The sequence below is a fragment of the Mercenaria mercenaria genome, chromosome 9 (genome assembly GCF_021730395.1).
Source record: "Mercenaria mercenaria strain notata chromosome 9, MADL_Memer_1, whole genome shotgun sequence".
In the NCBI taxonomy this organism is placed as follows: domain Eukaryota; kingdom Metazoa; phylum Mollusca; class Bivalvia; order Venerida; family Veneridae; genus Mercenaria; species Mercenaria mercenaria.
The window spans coordinates 18152275-18175250 of record NC_069369.1 but is presented as its reverse complement, the minus strand read 5'-3'; the positions used below and the strand labels follow the sequence as shown (position 1 = coordinate 18175250).

The 22976-nt window shown below is 33.6% G+C and overlaps 2 protein-coding genes across 5 annotated transcripts in view; both read left to right on the top strand.

Moving 5' to 3' along the window:
* Positions 1 to 5202, top strand: part of LOC123546606 (uncharacterized) — a 38006-nt gene extending 32804 nt beyond the window's left edge. For both annotated transcript variants that reach the window (XM_053550926.1, XM_053550927.1), the window contains one exon: positions 1176 to 5202. In XM_053550926.1, the coding sequence (XP_053406901.1) occupies positions 1176 to 1270 (95 nt within the window). In that variant the 3' untranslated portion in view covers positions 1271 to 5202. The remainder of the gene's footprint in view (positions 1 to 1175) is intronic.
* A 3896-nt stretch (positions 5203 to 9098) lies between these two features.
* The window catches only part of LOC123546603 (protein mono-ADP-ribosyltransferase PARP14-like), a 32782-nt gene continuing 18904 nt past the window's right edge, over positions 9099 to 22976 (top strand). For 2 of the 3 annotated variants that reach the window (XM_053550925.1, XM_053550923.1), the window contains exons 1-17: positions 9099 to 9258; positions 10235 to 10894; positions 11229 to 11291; positions 11799 to 12200; positions 12713 to 13084; positions 13815 to 13922; positions 14250 to 14299; positions 14903 to 15092; positions 15450 to 15611; positions 15936 to 16010; positions 16888 to 17065; positions 17538 to 17782; positions 18297 to 19214; positions 19765 to 19942; positions 20314 to 20444; positions 21276 to 21379; positions 22689 to 22922. In XM_053550925.1, the coding sequence (XP_053406900.1) occupies positions 10408 to 10894; positions 11229 to 11291; positions 11799 to 12200; positions 12713 to 13084; positions 13815 to 13922; positions 14250 to 14299; positions 14903 to 15092; positions 15450 to 15611; positions 15936 to 16010; positions 16888 to 17065; positions 17538 to 17782; positions 18297 to 19214; positions 19765 to 19942; positions 20314 to 20444; positions 21276 to 21379; positions 22689 to 22922 (3897 nt within the window). In that variant the 5' untranslated portion in view covers positions 9099 to 9258; positions 10235 to 10407. The remainder of the gene's footprint in view (positions 9259 to 10234; positions 10895 to 11228; positions 11292 to 11798; positions 12201 to 12712; positions 13085 to 13814; positions 13923 to 14249; positions 14300 to 14902; positions 15093 to 15449; positions 15612 to 15935; positions 16011 to 16887; positions 17066 to 17537; positions 17783 to 18296; positions 19215 to 19764; positions 19943 to 20313; positions 20445 to 21275; positions 21380 to 22688; positions 22923 to 22976) is intronic. The other variant, XM_053550924.1, reaches the window with a different exon arrangement.

The window sequence follows — 22976 nt, the reverse complement described above, 5'->3', positions numbered from 1 at the left end:
ATGATTTGACATGCAGTGCACAGGTTCCATAACTCTACTTTGCATTTTTACAAAATTATACCCCTTTTTGGACTTAGCTGTTTTTGGTTAAGTTTTTGTATGTAAGCTGGTATCTCAGTACCTACTAATTGGAATGGATTGAAACTTCACACACCTGTTCACTGTCTTGATCTGACATGCAGTGCACAGGTTCCATAACTCTACTTTGCATTTTTACAAAATTATGCCCCTTTTTTTGACTTAGCTGTTTTTGGTGAAGTTTTTGTTTGTAATGAGAATGGATTGAAACTTCACACACTTTTCCATTGTCATGAGCTGATTTGCATTGTACAGGTCCCATAACCATGTTTTGCAATTTTACAAAATTATGCCCCTTTTTCTATTTTAATATTCTTTCAGTTGACAAGACTGTATAGTCGAGCATTGCTGTCCTCTGACAGCTCTTGTTACTAAAAGTTTTGATGCACTTTAGTTATGTCTTTGTTATTACTTAATGAATTTGATTTAGATAACTCTAGCATCAATATTTTATGAATTCTGCCCCATTTTTACTCAGAATTTCACGTTTTCATGCACTTTCAGTCTGAATCTGTTGTCACTAAATAGATTTGATTTAAGCTTCAAATTTTTGTTGTGTATTACCATCCTAATCACTTGACACAAGGTGTATTACTTCAGCTCAGATATTTTATGAATTATTCCCCCTTTTTACTTCGAATTTCAGGTGAAAATTTCGCTGTGTTTTCACTCTGTCTCAATGGATTTGATTCATCCTTGAAATAGTTGTTCCACATCATCACTCATAACCTATGACACAAGATCCATAACTCTGGCAGAAATAGTCCATGAGTTATGTTCCTTTTATACTTAGAAATTCTGGTTAATATCTTGATGCACTTTCACTCTTTCTGTGTTATTACTAAATGGATTTGACTTTAACTTGTAGTACATCATTATCCACATTGGGAAAGGTATTAATCACTCCAGTGATAGGTCTAGTTTCTCTTACATGCTCTATTTCACTGTCAAGTATTGAAATAGTCTAACACACTTGTCTTCTCAGACAGTACTTGTTATTAATCTATTTGAATGACATGTTATCCTATATAATATAACCAGTAGTTACATAATTGAAAAAGTTCTGTGTGGTAACCAGCACATTGTTTATCTTTCAGTAAAAGCAAGGACTGCTGCAAAAACAGAAACAGATTTGAAAGAGACATCGGCAGAGAAAAAAGAGTCATGTGGCAAGGATAAAAAAGATGGGTAGAAATCTTGAAATGATTATTGTATAACATAATGGTATTGATGGTGTGCAATCTGGATTACAGTCGAGTTATTTTAAATGGGTACAACAGTACTTGTATGACCACAGCAAAGAAATGGAAGTGCTTTATTGCTCTTCCTTAGCATGTGTGTAAGAAATTGAATGTAACACGTTACATTGGAAAAGTAATACTTCCTATTTTTTGTCTTTAAATAGTATTGTATCTAATCATGTTCTTGTAAATGATATGAAAATTGTTTTAAGACTCTTGCATTAAAAGTTTGTCTCATTTTAAACTATGGGTGAATTTGTTTGTATTATAATTGATGTAGTTAGTATAGATATGCAGCTTTCTTTGCTACCTTGCTTTGTGCTTGTTCTGACTGTTGATTACAAATGTAGTCTTACACTGAATAAGTTGTAGAAATTCCATTCCCTTCTGACAGGCAACATTTAGTTGTTTTAAACATTTAAGTATTTCCTAATATACACTGGGGCACTTATAAACATTTCGTCCAACTCAACAAGATGTCAGACATTCCAGATGGGACAATCTAATTTATTGCTTTCAAGTGCTATTTTTGACAGATTTTTATAGGATTTTCTCAGATGCAGAGGTGGGGTAGTGATGGGAGTGTGTACAAAGGGCTATTATGCAGTTATTTTAGGAACTTTTATATGGCAGTGTTACTTGGTCCTTTTTAAAAATTTCTTTAGTTCTACGAAGAAAAAGTTATTTTTTTATACATGTCAATATTTTTTGTCTTTTGAAAAAAATGTACTTCCTTTTATTGACCACAGTATACTGGCATTGTGTTTGACAGTGTTTTATTTTGACTGCTTGAAGTGTTTTTGTATAATTTGAGGCCATTTGTGATTAACTGAAGTTTCTAGGATTTTTTGTCTGATTAATTAGTGGTGAAATAATCAGCACTTTGACATACGTTGCAGGATAAGGTTTTGGTAACAAGGTGTAGGAAATATTTGTTATATGACTTTCATTGAAATAAAATGCCTGTGTGTTCTGTGTAATGTATAAACACCTTTATTATCTCTGCTTTTATAAAATTTGAATGTCCATTTATTTTATAAAAATATACTATATTGATTATTTTATAGTTTTGGTTCATAAAATGTTTTCTTTACAATTGATTGTATTTTGCCCATCTGAGCCCTGCTGTAAAAATTTCATAAATATTGTAGAACTGTCTGGTAAAGATAAATGTGATAACAAATACAACTGAGTGGTAGACAAACCTTTTTCCAAGTGAAGTCACCTATAACTTTCAAAGGAAAGTATTCCTAAATGTTTCATGCAAATGTTTAGCAATTCACATCTTCTTTTTGCAGTATCTTCATATATGTGCAATAAATAAACATAGAAGTTGATACAGGTCCTTAAGGGAGGATTTTGACAATGTATGTGTAGTTAGGAGGGGCTGTCTAGAATAGTTGCTTTCATCCTATGTACTTATTGAACTTGTGTATTTTACATTGTACATAGAGAATATATGTTGCTTCATGTTAATATGTCTGGTTTATTATCTATAGAAGTGTGTTCTGTTTGTCTTAGGCAGTCAAATATCAAGTTTTCATTTTCACAAACCTGAGGTATACCATGAATTTCATGGTAGGACTTGTTGAATCGCTGAAAAGAATGAATGTATTGATGTCTGTTGTTCCTGTGTCACTAGCAACTAAACTGTGCTGTGTGCAATGTTTACACAGAACAGTAAATAAAATGGTTCACTGCCTTGTGATCATTGTTATTAGGGGAGCAAAACAATACTGTATACAGATTTCTTAAGAACAGATGATTTGATAAGATTGTTTGGGTTGTTCTTTCTGGGTATGGAAGCTTTAATTTCTGACTATTTCTCTGTCAGCAACACCAAAGTATACATTGTTCACTGTTTACAAACAACACCTAAAAGTGTATATTTAGTAGTATTAACCACTTTGATTGCCTGGTGGTAGAGCGCGTCCACTTCGTGAGTGGGAGATCATTGGTTCGATCCCTGGATGCCTCATACTAAAGACATGAAAAATTGTGCCAGTAACTCCCTTGCTTGGCACTCAGCATGTAAAAGGGAAACTTGCTTCTCTTCTCAAATATCCTTGTGATGATGGATTCCATCAGGTGTGAGGTGTTGAGAGAATTAATATAATATATTATTATTAAATATATATTTATAGTCCTTTCCATTGGTCTAGATGTAGTCACATATCAATGATAAAAAGTCGTATTGACTCAAAAGCGGAGCTAAAAACACGTATTGACATCCAGCTGTGACGTTAGTATGGTTTGACGTCTAAACAATGCGACATTGAAGGTTTAATACAAAAAATGACCAAAGGCTGCAGATATTTGTATTTAATCTGTATAGTATACTTATAGGTAATCTGGATTTAATAATAAAACAATTGTTGCCTTTGAGGTTTGGTCAGTATGTGGATTTATCGACCTGATAAATCCACATACCAACCTCACCAAATGGTAATTATTGTATAATATAGCATGTATCATGTAGCATTTATATCCTTTATAGCATACAGCTTTTGTAATTATTACGCAAATCAATTTAATTGCTTCAAAATTGTATAACATATGCTTAGCAGTTATAAATTATTGCAATCTAATTGTATAATTCCAACCTTCTGTGTTCTTTTAGTAGTATACGGGTTAAGTTTAATTTTCGTCTGTTTCAAGCTTCTGTCTTTTCATTATCATTTCATTACAACAGCACAAAATTATTGTAGATGAATATCAGTAAAGGTGATAAGGGATATGATTTATAAAGTCATGTGAGGAAAAGTTAAAACATCTAGTACCAGTGCAGCATCCCTGAAATGCTTGTAGTTTAGTTCAGGGTGTAATACTGGTCAAGTCAACATGCAATAATGTCATCTTTAAGTTTAAACTTATCAGATCTTCCATTAAATGTGTGGTTATAAAATTGAATTAGGTAATATGATTAGGTGTATATGTGTGCTTTCATTAAAGTGTTAGTTGTGTGACTTTTTATCACTTTTGTTTTAGTAGTACATTTGTATTTACACTTCATATTGCAAAATGTAACTTTGTGTTTTGAAAAGTATGCTTGTGTCATGACTTTTTTGGTGAAATAAGTTGAGCAGGTTCAATAATTCTGAAGTTTTGTCAATAGAATATGTTTGTTTTATGTCTACAATTATTAAAAATATGCAGTAGTCTCAAGATGTGTCATATTTGGACCTTGTTTCATGGTCGAGTTCGATCATTTTGTCTGTTGCCAGTCATGCAATCCACATTGTGATTGCTAAAAAAACAATAATGACTGAACTTTAGTCAAACTTTTCTCAATTGTTTTGTTAACTAAACAATGTTTTTCAATTATTTTTGTAGTCATTTTTGCCTTGATGGCATTTCTATTTAGGCATTATTTTTTTCTACGATATATTCTGTGTCTTTTTAGTTTTGTGTGTTGTAGTGTCTGCTTAATGTGGCAACATATCAGTTATAAATGTGAATGGGGGACACTTACTTAGGTTAAAATGTTGTAGGTCTACAAAGTTTTAGAAATATTTTATAAATTTGCCACTGCAATAAGATGATATAAAGTACAGTAAATAGAGTGGAATGAAATTGTTAAGAAATCAAATAAAACATTAGATTATTCAAACAGTCTGCAAGAAAGAGATAGAAGCAGCAGTTAATACATTAAATAGAGGAAGATCAGATATTCATTGATTAATTATTGAAAATATGATTATACATGGTAGAGATAAAGACAGTTTGATGTTATAAACTTTCCGGTGAAAGTTATATTTTATTAGTCTAAATGTTAGTGTTTTTGTTAAGTGATTTTGCTGTTAGATACATTATGTAACACTGGGACAATTCAGCTTTTGATAGTGTTCTTCTTCACTTAAATAAAGATACAGTGCTGATTAAATTACCGAGTTCTTTTCTCTTGTTTTTGTCTCGGTAGCCTATTGTTAGAGCGCTAGCTTCTAGTGCTGGAGGTCGTGGGTTGTCATAGCAAGGACGTGAATAATGATATCCTAGTAGCTTCATTGCCTGACGCTCAGCATTAAGAGGGTAGTTCTATGACTGGTCAGCCCGGCATCAGTATAATGTGACAGGGTGGGGTATAACGTAACGTGTCTACGGCGTGATGTTCCATGAGGCAGCACTATGAAGTTGGACATTGTGCTCGCTGCTAGGAGACACCGTCGTTTATGTGACTGAAAAAATGTTTAAAAGGATGCTAAACACGACCTCCTTACGCCATATGTTACTGGCTGAGAAAGCACACTTTTCTCGATTATAACTAAATATTTTTACATTTCATATAGAAACCTACTTGGTATTGTATGGGAGCAAGGTAATAAAACTAAGTCCAGAGACCGTTCTCAAATCTCCAGCAGGTGATAGTTTTTTGAAGTTTTCCAATAGCAAGACTACATTTTGAGACAGGGTTTCTAACCGCCGGTCGTTGGACCATTTGGTTTCCGATCAATAAGAATGCTTGATCTCGCAATGTTCAAGCATCATAGGATGGTTGTCTACATATGGTCAATAGATGGTCCGCTCTATAGTTAAAGAACGCTTTGGCTGTCGATCTTCGAAGGGTGGTTGCCTGTAGTCAGTAGATGTCCCCTGTTGTTTTTGAGGTCATTCGGTAAAACGGTCCAAGTTCACAGCATATAAAATGACATATTCACATGCTCCAAGATGCCATCATTGGCACATTATACGTTTTACAAACGGCACTTATTACAACAAATCTTCACTACCTTCAAAACTCCTGCTAAACCGCCGATATTAACCACACTGTGTATATAGGTGTGTAAACCTACCACCCTGTTTGAAAAAAGGGCAAACAGAACACTATAATTAAATACTAATTTTGTTTAACTGGTATAGAAATCATGTATTCTTTCCTATTGAAAAGCAGTGTTGTTTTCTGTGAGGTGTGTCACAAGTGTGCTGTTTAGGTGGGAACTTTAAATTCTATGCTTCGAAATGATTCAAGTTCTTGTAGACATTATTAACTGTATCAACAGCAATCTTTAAGTGCCTTTTGGCGACTATAAAAAAATCACCCCGTATTTGGAGGATTCAGTGTTGATATACTTCCTAGTCCGTTTGGATCATGGACTACGTAATAGAATTCCGCTTAGGCAGGTGCAGGGGGCGTGAGGGATGTTGCACATTCCATTACCGCTCATGAACATACTCATTCAAACCGAGTCTGCTCCTAGTTTGCCTAATTGCATTCTATGGTGGATCTTCTCCGTGTGCATTCTATTAACATAGATATCCTATTTATTGATTTCCGCATTGTCACATGTCCACATACATATACATTATTACAAATTGTCTGTTCTGTTTTCTGTGTACATGCAGTTTTATTCAACAATACTAAATGAAAGGCTATAAAATAAGTTACAAAAATAAAACATTGAGAACACTGGAACTCAGATGTGATGTAAAACATCTAAATGTAGATACACACTCGTAAGTCAGATGCATCTTCACCTATTATATTCCAAAGGAAAGTCAGATGCTTACAGTCAGGTCGATACGCAATCATATTTCACTAAGACTTTTTTTAATGTTTCCATGTTTCAGAAATGATGTTATATGGGCCGTGCCATGGGAAAACCAACATAGTAGCTTTGCGACCAAATTGACATGGAGTAAATGCAGTTCACGTTTCGATGCCATAAATAACCTTTTAATACTTGCAAAGATTTTTTATATATTGTTTCGTATTAATACATTCTTTAGCAGAAAACATATATGGTACGCTAGATATTAAATATCTGAGCCGCACCATGAGGAAACCAACATAATGCTTTTGCGACCACCATGGATCCAGACTAGCCTGTGCATACTCGCAGTCTGGTCAGGATCCATGCTGTTCGCTAACGGTTTCTCTAATTGCAATAAACTTTGAAACCGAACAGCACGGATCCAGCAAGGCCATGCTGGTCGCAAATGCACTATGGAGCGGCTCAAATAATGCGGGCTTAAAAAAGTTAATTTGTCACATGTCATTTTACAGCTGAAAATTGTGTTTAAAGACTCACCACAGAATAACTTTTCTTTTGTATTCCCATTATGGTAATTATACATGATTTGCGTAGAAGAATGAGAAATAAAGTGTATTTATTTTGTTTTGACATACAATATGGCCAAGACATATGCGTCTACTATCTAAATATTTTATTTCTTTACTGTAGCACTTGATGTATGAAGGTAACTTAGACCACAGCTTGTTTATACAGTGCGATATATTTATTTATCTGTGCCTTTAAACTTTAAAAAGACTTAACAGATACTAAAGCCGTGAAAATACAACATCCCAGGAAGGGCCTTAACTTGTTCACCTGTTATGTTATATTGTATTATAACTGTCTTACCAAAATATAGTCTTTAAAGAATTGCCTCTTTGCAGACGACACAAAATCATTAAGTATTACCAATGGCAACACAGACATAAAACAACTACAAAATGACACAAATAGATTAAACTCTTGGAGTGATGTATGCCGTCGTGAAATGTTATACATTTCATTATGGGTATACAAACTATCTTCGTGTATGAAACCGGAGAAGGTTTGATCGGCATCATCCGATGAACATTTCTTCATCGTAATGTAATGGCCTTCAGTGTTCTTAGGATGGCTTATTAACACTCTAAGGGTGGTAATATATATTTATTATATGTGTGTAGCATCCAAAGTTATAACACGCACTGCCAGAAATAGATAGAAACATACGTCATAAGACATTATGATACTGGGGGCGGAGCTTATACCTTTAGCGTATAGACTTGTCTACTACATCCTCCTTCGCCTTTAGATTAATAGACATCATCAATATAATCAAATTTACAAACTCCTCATTCAAAATTATCATTTATTTTTCAAATGTGCGTACACATTCACTAAAGAAAATTATTTTTAATATAACCATGTGAGCAAGTCTGAAGGATAGATAAAATGATTTACACTTATAAGCTCCGCCTCCAGTATCATATTGTGTTATGTTGTGAACGTATCTATGTTATACTTTTAATGCTACACGTACAGAAACTATAAAAACTTTATTGCGCCTGCTCCATGTATATTGTATTGTTTTGAAAGAGTACACTAACAATAATGTTTAGGAGTCCATTCCATTCAGAAATAACCAACACTGAGAAGAAGTTTTTTTTCTATGTTTTTTTTTTACAGGATTTAGTTTTCAATTAAAAAGTCATGACCTCTTTTGCTAGAGTTTTTCTTTAATTTAAAGAATACATTGTGATCTATATCCTGCTTTTTATGAAGTAATTTGTGTACCTCTAACACGGCACCACGAAACCTAACGATAAGCAAGGGTTTGTATTTCAGCGTATTTAGACGTTGTTCATACGGCAAATGTCTCACCTCTTTAACTAGCTTAGTAGTACGTTTCTGAACTGATTCAATAGCATTTATGTCCTTTTTTTGAAACGAGGATGCCAAATGATGTTTCCATATTCAAGGTGTGATACGTCTTATTAAACAAATTTTTGTATATTATAAATTTACGGAAAGGTTTAACTGTAGGCTAACATGAAGAAATTTCCCTTGTTTATACAATCACTTAAATATGTTATCATGAAACTCATTTAATTAACTGCCAGATATAAGCGTTTTAATGGGTTCTAAAACCTAAGTGACTACTTTATATGGTGACAAAAATACACATTATGTACAATCAGTTGATACAATTAACAGATAAATTACATGACTCATTTTGTTTTGTTGCAGCTTATGTCATGGTGCATAGATATTACAAAACGATCGGCACATGCGCAGTGATATTATGGTAATCGGATAATTTTGGAAATTCAAAATTCTGGTATCCTCTTAAAGTTTCTGATAAGAAGTTTTATTAAATTCAGTTTTAAACCAGACATGATGTAATGTTTCGCTGCTGAAACGATGGCTAAAGCGAATTCAGTCTTTGTATTGTAAGTTTACTCTACTTTCTCTTTCCGTAGGTCGTGTGTGTTATCTAGCAGTTAAGTTAGTTAAGTTTGGATTTAATGAAAAACAAACTAGATGAACATGTGTAAAGACTGACATGGTGAACAGTATTAACAGAGATTCCGATTAATCCTTCTTTTTACAAATTTCACCATTCACATTAATTAGACCAAATAAAAAATTTGTATAGAGACACACCTAAAACATTGTAGGCAAAATGGTAGGTGGACTTTTTTTGTTTTTATTTTTGGTAGGTTATCATTAATGTCTATGTTAAATTACAGATATGTTACAAATATGTCTGATACCTAAATTGTTAGTGTTGTAATTATAACAGAAAATATAAGAGATTCAACTCTATTGACAATTTTTTTGTGCATTTGGACACATTAATACTCTTACAGACTTAAAATAAAGTTGCCACGGAGCTGGAAAACAACAGCTCTAGGGTAGAAACTTTCAGCCATATAGGGTCGGATTACCCTAAACAAATACTCTTAAGCTTTTAAGGATTATATGAATTTTAATTTCATCCATTGTTTTTTAGTGTCAAATATTTCATGTATTTTTTTTGTTTCTTATGTTTAGCATTAAGTCACATCAACACAATTTTCACAAGGTATGTGATGGTTTACCTGCTTAATAAAATTAAAGTAGGATTGGCCAAAGTGCCGCGGACAGACACCAGAATAGAACCACTAACCTTCCGAAAATGACAACTGGATGACTGACACGATCGTGGCTTGAACCCAAAGTAGTGAAGTTATCGGCATAAAATCTCGGCCTGGGAAGTGAATTTTGTTTAATAAGTATAGTTACTATATAGAAAAGGCACATGATAATATAGTACTTTTACAATTAATGAAGCTTGTCATGTACCGTTTCTGATGCTTGAATGCAGTTATATTGGACTTATTTTCTACCTGTCTAATCACTGTGTTTCTATTTCTTTATATTTAGTTCATGTGTAACCAGTAGCCTAAACTAGTGGGAAGCATTTTCTTGTTATTCTTTGTCATTGTAAAATATTCGGTTCATTCAAGACGTTTGAAGACTAATATGTGGTCAGTTGAAAGAGGGAAGCGCTGAAGACCAAGCTGCCCGAACAGAGATGTGATGTTCTTATCATTTGGATGGCTACATTAGAAAATACGTATTTCCTTCGATCCTTCTTACTGCTTGTCGAAGGCGGTTCATATATTGTTAGAACAATCATAAAACGAGAATGTCAAAAGAAAGAAGGTAATCTGGACAAATTGTTGCAAGATTTCGAGAAAAAACTCAAACATGAATTTCATGGGAAACAATATCAAAAATTGTTCCCAGCATCTGGTTGCACTGACATCAACAAATGGGATTTGCAATTGTTAATTGGCGTGGTTACAATTGTCTTTCGAACTTCACTTCTTAAACATGAAAAGAAGGAATTAGTTGTCTTAAAACAACTTAGAAATGAAGTATACATGCATTGCTCCTCCGCTGCTCTCGATGACGATAAGTACGATGAAATCAAAGAACAACTTGAGGATTCTATTACCATTTTGGCTTCAACATTTGAAGACTCTGTGCAGGAATGCTGTTCCAAATACATAAAGCAGTTTATTTCTGGGCCATTGGATGGTTCGTATTTATTTTATTACAATGTATTTTAATAGGGTCATTTATTTGATGAATAGTTAAAAAGAAATGCCAAGTAAGACCACACTACGTACATCATATGTTTCACTTTAAATCTGTTATGGTCATTTCTAGCTAAGAATCATTATTCATTGCGAATTTGATGCTAAAGAAATTACAGAGGAATCTTAAAAAACTTGAATGTTTTCAGTTGTTATCTGTACTTAATGTGTCAAAGTAATTAGAATCAAATATCAAGACTCAGATTTATATACTGCCTGATGTGTCTTGCATGTAGTGGTATATGAACTCCAATGGAATGCATGTTTTATTTCAGCTGTAAGACCATCTATTGCAACGCTGAATGGGGTTAGTCAAACATGTCTGAAAAAGGTCAACGGTACGTATGCACTTAGATCCGGTATTTAATACACTAAAGCGTTCTTTCCATAATATGGAAACATAGGTTGAAAACATATAAACACTTAAATAGTTAGATACATATAAATCGAGTACCTTTTCATATTATGGAAACAAATGTTGAAAAAATTATTTATATACATGTATATTGTGTGCGATTCAGCTTTTTGCTCACATTATCTCAATTACATTGAATTCCAGACGGTGGTGTGCTTTCATTTTAGGTCTGTAGTTGCTAAACTTACACTTACTAATTTCTTAGGGAATATTTTTTTTCGCATTGCTTTGGTTGAAGTTATAACTTATAATAGAGGTCGCATTCAGGTCACTTCTTGCAATTTTTGTACTCATAATAAAAACTCGTGAAACACACACACACACACACACACACACACACGCACGAACGCCCACCGAAGACTGAAATAGAAACAGTCTTTAAAATTAAATGATTTTAGGAATATAAAAAGTAGATAGTTTCTTTTTTTAGTTGGTGTGCATACAGAACTAGCCGTTGTTGGTCCATCAGATTGCTGGATAGGTTTATGTGAACAAACGCTTGATACTGTATTCAACAGTGCGATAACAGGAAGTGAAGGAGATGAATTCGAAGAAATCAAGAAAAAGGTCAACAAAATGCTTGAATTTCTTCTCGCAAACAAGGAAGTGGTCTTGAAAGATTGCACAAAAGCATGTGTTGTTCTCTCGTTCGAGTGTAACACCTATGATGACTCATTGTTTGTATTGAACCAATTAGACAGTTGGGAATATAGGTACCACTTGAATAAGATTGCAAATGCACTTACCAGAAAATTTCAGCTCAACTGCCTGTTGACCATTACGTCCAGAGTCACGACCGAATGTTTGCAGTCTATATTGATACATTATATAAGTAAGTAGATGCTATAGATAATAAACATCCATGCACATGTCTAAATTGATCTTTGTAATATTAAATCAGTTTGAGAAATGTTTCTTTACTTGATAACCTTTTAATTAGGTTTCAGATACCCACAAGGTAAATATACGGATATTCATACACTGATAGTATGCAAAACCATTTCATTTTTTTTGTATCCATTTGGTATTTCTTATTTTATATAGACAGACTATTTAAGATTCAATGAAAAATTAATTAATATCAAATATATATTTTTGCCAGGGAAATACGAGCTTACAAAGCCTGTGGTCATGACTTCTATTCCTATGCAACTGTACAACGATTTGACCAAATTAAAAATCATGGAATTTATGATAAATTGCCTATATAGCTGTCATTCTGGTGAACAGATATAACGTTATTACAAAATACTGGTTTAAATATGCATGACTGAAATAACAAGGTGAAAGGTATAATGCATACAAAAGATTTAAGTGTACGAGTGTGTTTGAATTATTTTGTAGAAATGATGAATGACGAGGAGACTGAAAGCCGCCTGGAAATATCTTCGGAAATCAAAACAGATAACACAGGTGAAGAAAAGACTCAACAAGGTGCAGATGAAATCAAAATAGATGACAGAGATGAAGATAAGACTGGGCAAGGCGCAGATGATACAGCTTGTTTGACGACAGAAAGTGCACAACCTCTCTTGCTGGACTTGGAATGCACGTCAAAGGAGGGACTGCTTCATATTTTGAATGCATTCAAGGGAGACGAATTGCAGCTTCATATGAAATCTATAGCAGATGCTCTGTCGGCACACTTTAACCAGAAAATCACTTTAAAAACGTCGTTGAACCTGAAGGAATTCATGGAAGCATTTGAAGAAGCAGGTTTGAACAATATTTGAACATTTTTAAATATAACAGTGAAACGACAGCGAAATATCATAATTATACATATACAGAATATATCCCAGTAAGTATACATATAATATTAAACATGTTTACATACAAAGAATCGGCGCTATTAAAGTTTTTAGAGCGCGTTTAATATCAACGACATGTACATGATTTATCAGATCTGTAATTTCGGGTGCAATGGAAACATCATTGGTCAACACAGACTATTTACATAATTTGTATACTGCCACTAAGAATGGGGAATGATTATTTCATTGAACAATTTTTTTTTCAAATCGTATGGGAAAACGAAAGTAACAGCTAATGTAACAATAGGAAAATAATGCAACTTTATCTCTTAAAAAGCCTGATAAATTTTTAGTTTTTACTTTTATCAGTTTTGTAATTGTGTCTCAACCTGTTTTATCTTGGTTTAACTTCCTCATTGTGATATAATTTCATTTTTTTCTAGGTTATTAAGAACAATGTCAAATCCTTATTAACATATACGTTTAAGCATATTACATTTTTTCCCACAAACATACACATCAACTTTTCTTTAATTTAATACCGCATTCAAGTATTTACTTTCTGTGTCCATTTTAATCCCTATTATCAATTATTTCTCATAAGCGTATGTTTTTTTTATTTTAATGGTATTCTTATAGATACAGATTAACGTTGAGTAATTTAAATGATGAAAGCTGTATTGTATTTTCAGCTATAGCTGATAGCAGAGTGGACAGAGTGTTAATAGAAGATGTCTCTGACGCGGGTGATACTCCTTTAGAATTAGAAGCAGAAATACAAGAAATACAAGAAATAGAATGTAAGCTCGTGTTTTGTCTCTTGTGTGTATTTCCAGCTCCATCGTTTGTTCGATTAATTGCAAGCTAGTACTTTAATTGATATTGTGTTTGTGTGTTTGAAGAGTTTACTGCCAGATCTTTGTTTTATATTGTTATAATACTGTAAAACATAGAGAGGGGATAGGACTTATACTACCGTTCACCACGAGGTGTGTTTTCATATTTTTGTACCATAAATGTGTGTAGTGTCTGTAAGTCATCGACTAAAGAAGTACCGTTGCAAATACATGAAATACAATTGCTTAATCTACTAGGTTTAGTTAAAAGCCAGACTCTTGTTATTCCAGCTCCAAGAAAGGAAACGCTTCTTGGAACAAGCGTAAAAGATGTGTCAGAGGTGCGTACTAAATGCATCTTTAATATTTAAAACAACAATAATCTTTTTGGGAGAACAGTTTTATACCAAAATAGTCAGTAAAAACAGGAGAATTTTCTCCTTTAATGTATTTCATTGACAAAGGAAAAAAACACCATGTTAAAAATTTACAGCGACCTGTTTTAATGAACCAGTATATTTTGTAAAGAGTTTAAGCATTCTCACAACGCATTTGGAAAGTAACTGCCTTACCTTACAAATTATGTATTTTAAAAAAGGTAATGTGTTTATACCTAAGAGTTTTAGAGTTTAGTACGTTTTTATAACCACATCCTGTTGTAAAAGACTAATGGGGTATCTAAATTGTAGTAAAGTGTAACCCATGTACTAATAAACAGTATTACAGAGTGTTTATTTAAAAGCGGTCAGTAATGTTTTTATCATGCATACTTTGTGTACATACGGCTGTAACGGGTTCATCGTTACAAACTAATATATTTAGTCATCACTCGCAAGGTACAAAGGTCTTTAATTGTAAGAAAAAAAATTACCACTTCGACTGGGGGGAGGGGAGTGGGGGCGTGGGATGGGGAAGTTGCACTATATGTTTACTTTTTGTTACAGGACAGCGAGGAGGTTAGGACAGTAGATGATTATTATATATTCTTTAGAGGTATTAGTCCTGATACAAAAAAGGAAACATTGGCCAGTTTTATGGAAGTGACAACAAATGGAGCGGTCGTACGTGACAAAATCATATTAAGTTATACAAAGACATCTGCTCTTGTCACCGTGTCATTTGATCAAAATCCAGGTATACATAGAGAAACCTTTTATTTCCGCATTTTGTATTTAGACAAAATTTACTAAGGATGTCATGTAACCTTAAGGTATGGCTGATTTGTTAGCGCTGAATTTGGAGACCATCCTATTATTTCAAATAAGACTATATTAATGCATTGTATCTTACGATATAGAATACGGTATAAATTGATTAATAAAAAGTGGAGTATTAATGGAGAAAACGGTATTCTGTCATATCATGCGCTAAAATTAATTATATTTTAGGTTTTGTAACATTTTGTGTAAAGTTACCGTTAAAGATTTAAGCTCCAAAATATTTCGGCGACTTAAAAGTCCGAGGGATTTTTTTTTATATTTCGTTTGATAGATTTGAGAAGTGTTGAAGACAAAATACAAAAAATGGGTATTGATGGCGAAAATCCAGAAGTTTACGAAGTTCCACCACCAGAAAGTATTGCTGTGAGCAGTGAGGAAGATATTATCAACATGGAGTGTCTAGTACTTTACTTTGAAAGCCGAAAAATTGGGGGTAAATACTATTAGTTTTAACGTTAATTGGATTCCCTTTACCAGTTAGAGGGCGTAGATTGCACTTCAACTACCGTCTGTTAACAGATTCAATAAAACCGAGCCTGCAACATTTTCATTTAAGTCGTTTTGGGCGATCTGTGGTTTTCCGTTTTTTCTATTGTACAAGTTCTTTCAAAGCTTAGGGACTAAAAGAGCCAGGTTTCCAGACATGCATCACTATATCAAAATTTCATAAAACAGATAATGTTCCAGGCCAAAGGGTGTTTCAGGCCGCCTAATAATTGTATATGAAGACTATATATTCATTAATATTTTTCTATAGGTGTTGAGGTCAAACAAGATCCATACAAATCGGAAGATGGGAGTTGCATCGTTATTCAGTTTGGAGACCCTGATAGTAAGATTTTCTCCCAGTTAGATTGTATCATATTTCCTCTTAGGATCAGTATAAAAGACAAATGATATGTCTGGATTTAAGGTTATATGAAATAAACGTATAAATTGATAATGAAAACATAGTGATTTATAAATAGTTAGGCACCAATTTTTAGGCCTTAAAGATCACAACAGAGTCTGATAAGTTATCAAGTGTAAGTAGACAAAACGTTACATTTTTATCTTTACATGAGTATTCAGTTTGTTATAAAAAGAAATGAATAATATAATCTGCGAGAAGATCATTCTGAACGCAGAACGCAACCAAACAAAATGACAGTACACTCGGTTGGATTGTGTGTTCATGAGAGGCAATGGAATAAGCATCACCCCTCAGCTTAACAAAACAGACAATTCAAATTTACAAAAAAACTTATTAAATACTGTGATGTTTATAGTAATTTTCAAACTATTTTGAAATTGGTTATTTTAGATGGTATGTTTTAGTCGATTTACTTTTAATTAGCTGTTACCATGTGGTTGAACTCCTTTCTATATGTGAATTTTGTGTCTAAACATATCATAATATGCAAACTACGGTCATTAGTGCAAGAACTCGTTCCATTAGATACCATATATGGCGGACGTAGACCAAACATATTCATCGTAAATATATACTATATGATAATTTATGATACGAACTTGTATCCTAGCGGAACTCACGTATGGGAAAGTAAACTGTTCAGAATTTATATCCCTTAATGCGTACTATCTATATATATTCAACACGAGATCCAGTTGACTTCCAGAGTGAGAAAATATAGCTTCTATTGTCCCAATCAGTTAAGTTTGTAGTAATAGAGAGCTCTTCTGTAATCTCCTTTCTGTATATATTTTAGTTGTTCGGAGAATCTGTACGAAGGATACAACATATCTTTGGGAAGGAAAAAGACTTAGGGTTTCACCATTCTTCAAATGTAAAGCTGGTGAAATATGGGACAGCGAAATTCATACTTTGAAAATACCAGAACCTGTTCTTGTGAAATTTCGTCCAAATATTTTGGTTCTTTTGCAAAGGTACTTTATTTTATTATGTTTTTTAAGCAAAGTACTTGAATATGAGAGTAAAATATATCCGGGTATCACAGTGAAAAATATCAAATATTAATTGCACTGACATGAATGAATTTGGAATAAATTATACGCAGTAAAAAACAAATATCCACTAAACATGATTTCAACCACGAAAATCTAATATTAACATCACGTCTGTTCAGCTTGTTGAAACATTCATCAAAAAACAGTTGGCATGAATTATTCTCTGTCTTTCTTCTTTACTCAAAAAAATGTTTTGCCTCGATTGAGTACTTTTTGAAATTTGCCCAGTACGGTTAACTGTGTACACCTTTGACAAAGACAAGAAGGCAGAATTCAAGAAAAAGACAAAGATTAAAACATATTTAACATTTCTTTCATCTGTATGATGGAATATACACATATACTTGTGGATAGAATGATATAATATACCAAGTAATTGTTTTGTCTGTAGGGAATGCTGTCGAGAGCTTCTTACAGAACTCAAGAAAAATCACTGTGTCCCAACATTTTCGGAGCAGGGGCTGGAGCTGGAATGTACTCTTACACCGACTGTAACTGGCTTTAAAAGCCTTGCTAAAGATTGGGAAAAATCTTCCAAACACATTGTTGACAGTTACATTTCAAACAACATTCTTGAAAAGTCTTTTGAGTCGAGTGCCAATGTTTGGACAGAACTAATAAAGTATTTTAAGACAGGTATTTGATTTATTATCGAACCACGAGACTAGCATTATTTAAAATCGTTTGCTAGCAAGTGGCTTGAGTTTGAGCTTTGCCTTGTCTATCCATCCCATGACTTTATTGACGATTTAGTCAATGGTGATATGTCTTTTAACGCATTTTCATTTGTAAAATATAGATATCTTGAAACCTCTACCTCAGCAAACAAGTTAAATTTTTTTTATATAAATTAGTATTATTGACAGTTATGATAAAATGTTTGTATGAGTTCTGTATAATAAAGTGATAAATAGTTTCTATGTTCAATGTTTTCGCATTTAAGATTATAAGAAACACGTGATATGCTGAAATACAGATATATTGATACCGAAATTGTTTTGACATGTTAGTCATAGTTTTATAATACATGAAAAACCATCTGTTCTAGTTTAAATCGCAAGAAAGCAGTGCAAAGTACATGTAGGAATATGTTTTATTCAGGCACATTATATATAATAAATGATAAATTATCTGGTTTTTATTGTTGTAGAAAATCTCCATGAATGTGAAGAATTAGTGACCAGCGTTGATGACTCGAACTTTGTTATATTGCTGACTGGCTTAAGAAATACTGTTGAGCAATTACTGCAGAAACTAGAAGCAAAAGAAACAGAAATTGAAAAACGGCTGGGCCGACAAACTGAGAACATTGTGTTTGATGCTCCGAGGTTACGACTCTTACGTTCCACCGGAGTATTTGAAGAGGTGAAACTAGAAATGAAGGACATTCAACTTCACATAGGTGAAGGTGAAGTTGCAATTGAAGGGCAATCAGAAGACATAAATGTAGTCAAATTAAAACTATACGAGGTAAGCCACAAAATTGTGCAAAACAAATTCAGGCATGGGTTTTCGAAGGAATGTGTAAATTTTATCCAAAGAAATCTGATGGATAAACTCGCCTCCATTTTGAAAAACAGGTGCTCTACTATAGAATGGAAGATAGATATGAGGAATGTAAATGTGTATGCATTTGAGCAGTTTGAAGACGCGGTGTCAGCGGACAACCACGGAGTGCTCAGCGAGCACAGTTACGCATATTTAGAGGATGAAGATGTTGGCACAAATCCTGAGGATATTTTAAAATCGGCTGTTGTAGAGATACAGGAAAATGTTCAGGACAGTTCAGTTTCGCGCGACATTGAAACCTTTCTCGCAGAAATGGAACAAACCTACGGGAAAAATGCTGAAATACAATTCAACGAGTCCTCAGGAAAATTAAATATTTATGGAATGAAGAAAGAAGTCATGATCGTACAGAGCAAAGTAAAAGACTTCCTGGAAGGGAACTCTGTGACAGAAAAGATAATTGAAACTGGTTTTATGGAAGTGAGTTTCATCAAAAGGCATAGAGAGGATCTTGTATCAAGACTTGAGAAGAAATATGAAGTGAAGATTTATCTGAATGGTAAGATCACATTATTATAATTGCCTATGTGTACAGAAATACACATAAGTTACTAGAATCTTTCGAGCTGATACCATATTAACGGTATGTATGGTGAAGAGAATAAATTACTAGTCATTTAAGACCTTAATACTATATTTTTTGTGGACGCAAGTTAGCGAGATAAATATAAGAAAATAATATTGCTGTTTACCTATCTAATATATATTCCACAGCTTTTAGTAAAATGCCATTATGGCAGTTTTGTATTGCTAAACACAAAATCACTTTAATTAAATAGAATTAATTGTCAAATGACCAAGTTAAATTAACAGAACTGTGTGTTCCATGTTTTCATATTTACATTACGTTTAAATACTAGTTGCTAGATCGTGACAAGAGATGTGCTGGGAATGTGTCGGTTCGTTTCATATTACACAAAACCCATTAGGTATATACGATCTTAACTGATTGATATTTGCAATGTTAATAATCATACAAATGGTTAAGATTTTTGGAACTTTTCGTCTGTATCTAGACAGACTGTATAACAAATTGTGTTGAAATTTAGATGAGGTTGTGACCATAAAGGGAAAGAAATCTGAAATAATGGATGCAGAGAAGGAACTTAAGGGTGTATGTGATGGGATTCTTTGTGAAAAATACACCATTCAGAAAGTAGGTGTTAAAGTTGCTCTCAGAGATGAAGAAAAGCGAGGCACATTAACTGTTGTGGAAAACAGTGCAGGGTAAAATCTGAACTTAAATGAGACTTTTCAACAGATAGGCAAATTTTCAACTAATAATCTGAAATTTACACTGACTGCAACAATATCTACTACATTTTATCGTATTACTTTCTTTTGAAAAAAAAAAACCAACAACAAAAAACAAACAAAAAAAATACCAGCAATAAATCCAATACAGAAAAAAGTCCACTTGGGTTTTGAACTAGAGACATTTAATAAAAGGATATTGTTTCCAATGTTATGCTTTATAATCGAATTTAAAAAAAAAGTTATCATGTAGGTTGAATTGTATGACAAATGAATTACTACTGTAATATGTAACAAGTGATAGTTTAGTGTTTGGATTATCTTTTACTTATCATTTCAAACAGATGTCTCATTAAACTACCGGATGAGAAGGCAACAGTCCTGCCAAAAGACACTTCTGATAGAGACGTAGATGGTAGTGACGGATGTCAAATTGGCCCAGGAAGTATAAGAGGTCCTTCTATATCTACACAAGGTTAGAACACTCCATACTAAGTACTTTTTGTTTGAGTAATAATCGAGGTATACTTCTTCCATGAATAATAACTATTAAGTATATAATCCCAGAGTCGTGGTTTGAGCCTGCTTCAAGATTGCGACAGTAGAAAGAAATAGTAAATATGACAAATAGTTGCGTACAGGTCAAAGAAATGTTTTCACTTCATTTTCAACACCTTTGTCAACTTGTAAGAGACAAACAAATTTCAAAATGTGACATAGGCATTCAGTAGAACATATGCCTGTATTGTATGCGCTATGCTGTTTCTTTGTTAGAACTGAGTTTTTTTTTTCTAAATCAACTACAGGTTTTGTGAAAATTAAAATTTAATCTGATTTTCATGCGTATCTTTGTGTCCTCCCAATATTTTATTTTCGGGGTAGGTTATCACTTTCCCTTGTCCGTGCGTCAGACCGTTCGTCGGTCCGAATTTGTGCCGAGCATATCTCGAAAAGTATATTACCCAGAGTCATCTACTCTGATAGGAGCATTATGCAGCACGGGAAGCTGTGCATGTAGTGTTTTGATTAGGATCGTACAGCCAGAGTTATAACCCATGACTTATTCAAAAATATAAAGTTTGTGACGCATGTATCTGCAAAAAGTATTTGACCCAAGATTATTGAACATCAGAGCACTATTATTCAGAATGTGAGGTTTTTGTACCCGTTTTTTTTTTAGAGGAGTGGGGGTAGTTGCGATGGGGTTTACGTCTAGTTTCATGTGTCATTTATTCCGCTTTTGCCTCGAAATAATCATTGAAAGTGAATATGGTAACTTACAACATATCAAAATATTCCATTTCAGATGACTTTGGTTTGGCCACAAATGACGTACCTAAGGAAAGAGCATTTATTGCCCCTAATGGAATTAAAGTCACACTTGTGAAAGGGGAACTTGGGAAGCAAAAGGTAATTTCCATTTATATAACTATTTATCAAGGTTTTTGAAGTCGTGTAAAGAAATAAAGCCATTAAATAAATCTGGTATTAACTAGTGTTACAAAATTTTAACGGTGATCCATAGCAAATACTAGTATACGACGATTACAAAACCGCTAGTATTTTAACCTCTGTAGCTGTACAAGTAAAATTGTGGTTTAACTCACCCGCTTAGCTCAATAGGGAGAGTGCAGATCTATGGATCACGGGGTCGCGAGTTCGATCACCGGGCGGGCGGTATGTTCTCCGTAACGATTTGATAAAAGACATTGTGTCTGAAATCATTCGTCAACCACCTCTGATTCATATGGAGAAGTTGGTATTTACTTGCGGAGAACATGTTTGTACTGGTACAAAATCCAGGAAAACTGGTTAGGTTACTGTCTGGCATTACATAACTGAAATACTGTTGAAAAACGGCGTTAAACTAAAAAAAAGAAAGAAAAAATAATTGAAACTAGAATATCAACAACAGAGATTCAATAGCCATAGCTGACCTTTTCGTTCGTTTCAGTTGAATGGGCTTAAAACAATTTGCTTTCTTTATAATGTAATGCTAGTGATCCGGAGGTAAGACGGGTTCAATGTTTGTTCAACAGAATGTAAGCTAAACTGTCTGTCATCGTACTGCTTAGTACACAAATTCGTCATATTGTGTATATTTGTTTAAATAATGTTAGAAGATGTATGTAACGACAAATAGTACAAATAATACAAATAATAAAGTTGGGTTATACATACAGAAGTTTTACTTCAATCACCAGCTAATTGAAAGCCGCTTTTCCACACTATGAGAAATGTGCCTCACCCGTCAGTCCGTCACACTTTTGTCTTGTCAGTAATTTCCCCATGCCAGGGTGAATTTTAATATAACTTGGCTCACAGCTTCACCATAACATTGGGTGAAAGACTCAGATACGTCTGTATCTTAAATGTCAAGGTAACACTTAAGGTCAAAGGTTTTATGTAGTTTTATGTATGATCTATAACCTTTGTATGCATGGACGGATTTCAAATAACTTGGCACAAACATTCACCGTAACAATACGACATGTCACGTGTCAGAATCAGAATCCCTTATTATAAAGGGTCATTATTATATCCTGTCTATACTCGCTAATGGAATGTCTCCGCTCAAATATTCGCCTTAATGAACTGTTAAGTAGTTTATTAGATGCTAAAATATTTTACGCTCGCATTATTGCTCCTTTACCAAAATGTGAATTTTCTTAATTGGTAATACTCCCGTTTTTGCTAATTATTAGTATTATAATTAAAGGGAGATGTCATTGTTGCTGGAACATCGCCGAATTTGAATTTGAGTAGCGGTAGTGCATGTAAATCGTTGTTGATAGCTGGTGGGCAATGTCTTCAAGAGGAATGCAAAATGAAATACCCAAATCACATCGAAATGGACGAAATAGCCGTAATTTGTGATTGTGGAAGTCTAGCATGTAACCAAGTGTTTTTGACATCTTTACCAAAATGGTCTTTTGAGGACAAACCGAGACAAGTATTGAAACATTTTGAATAGTTTGTGTTTATTGTGCTGATTGTATTTAGCTTA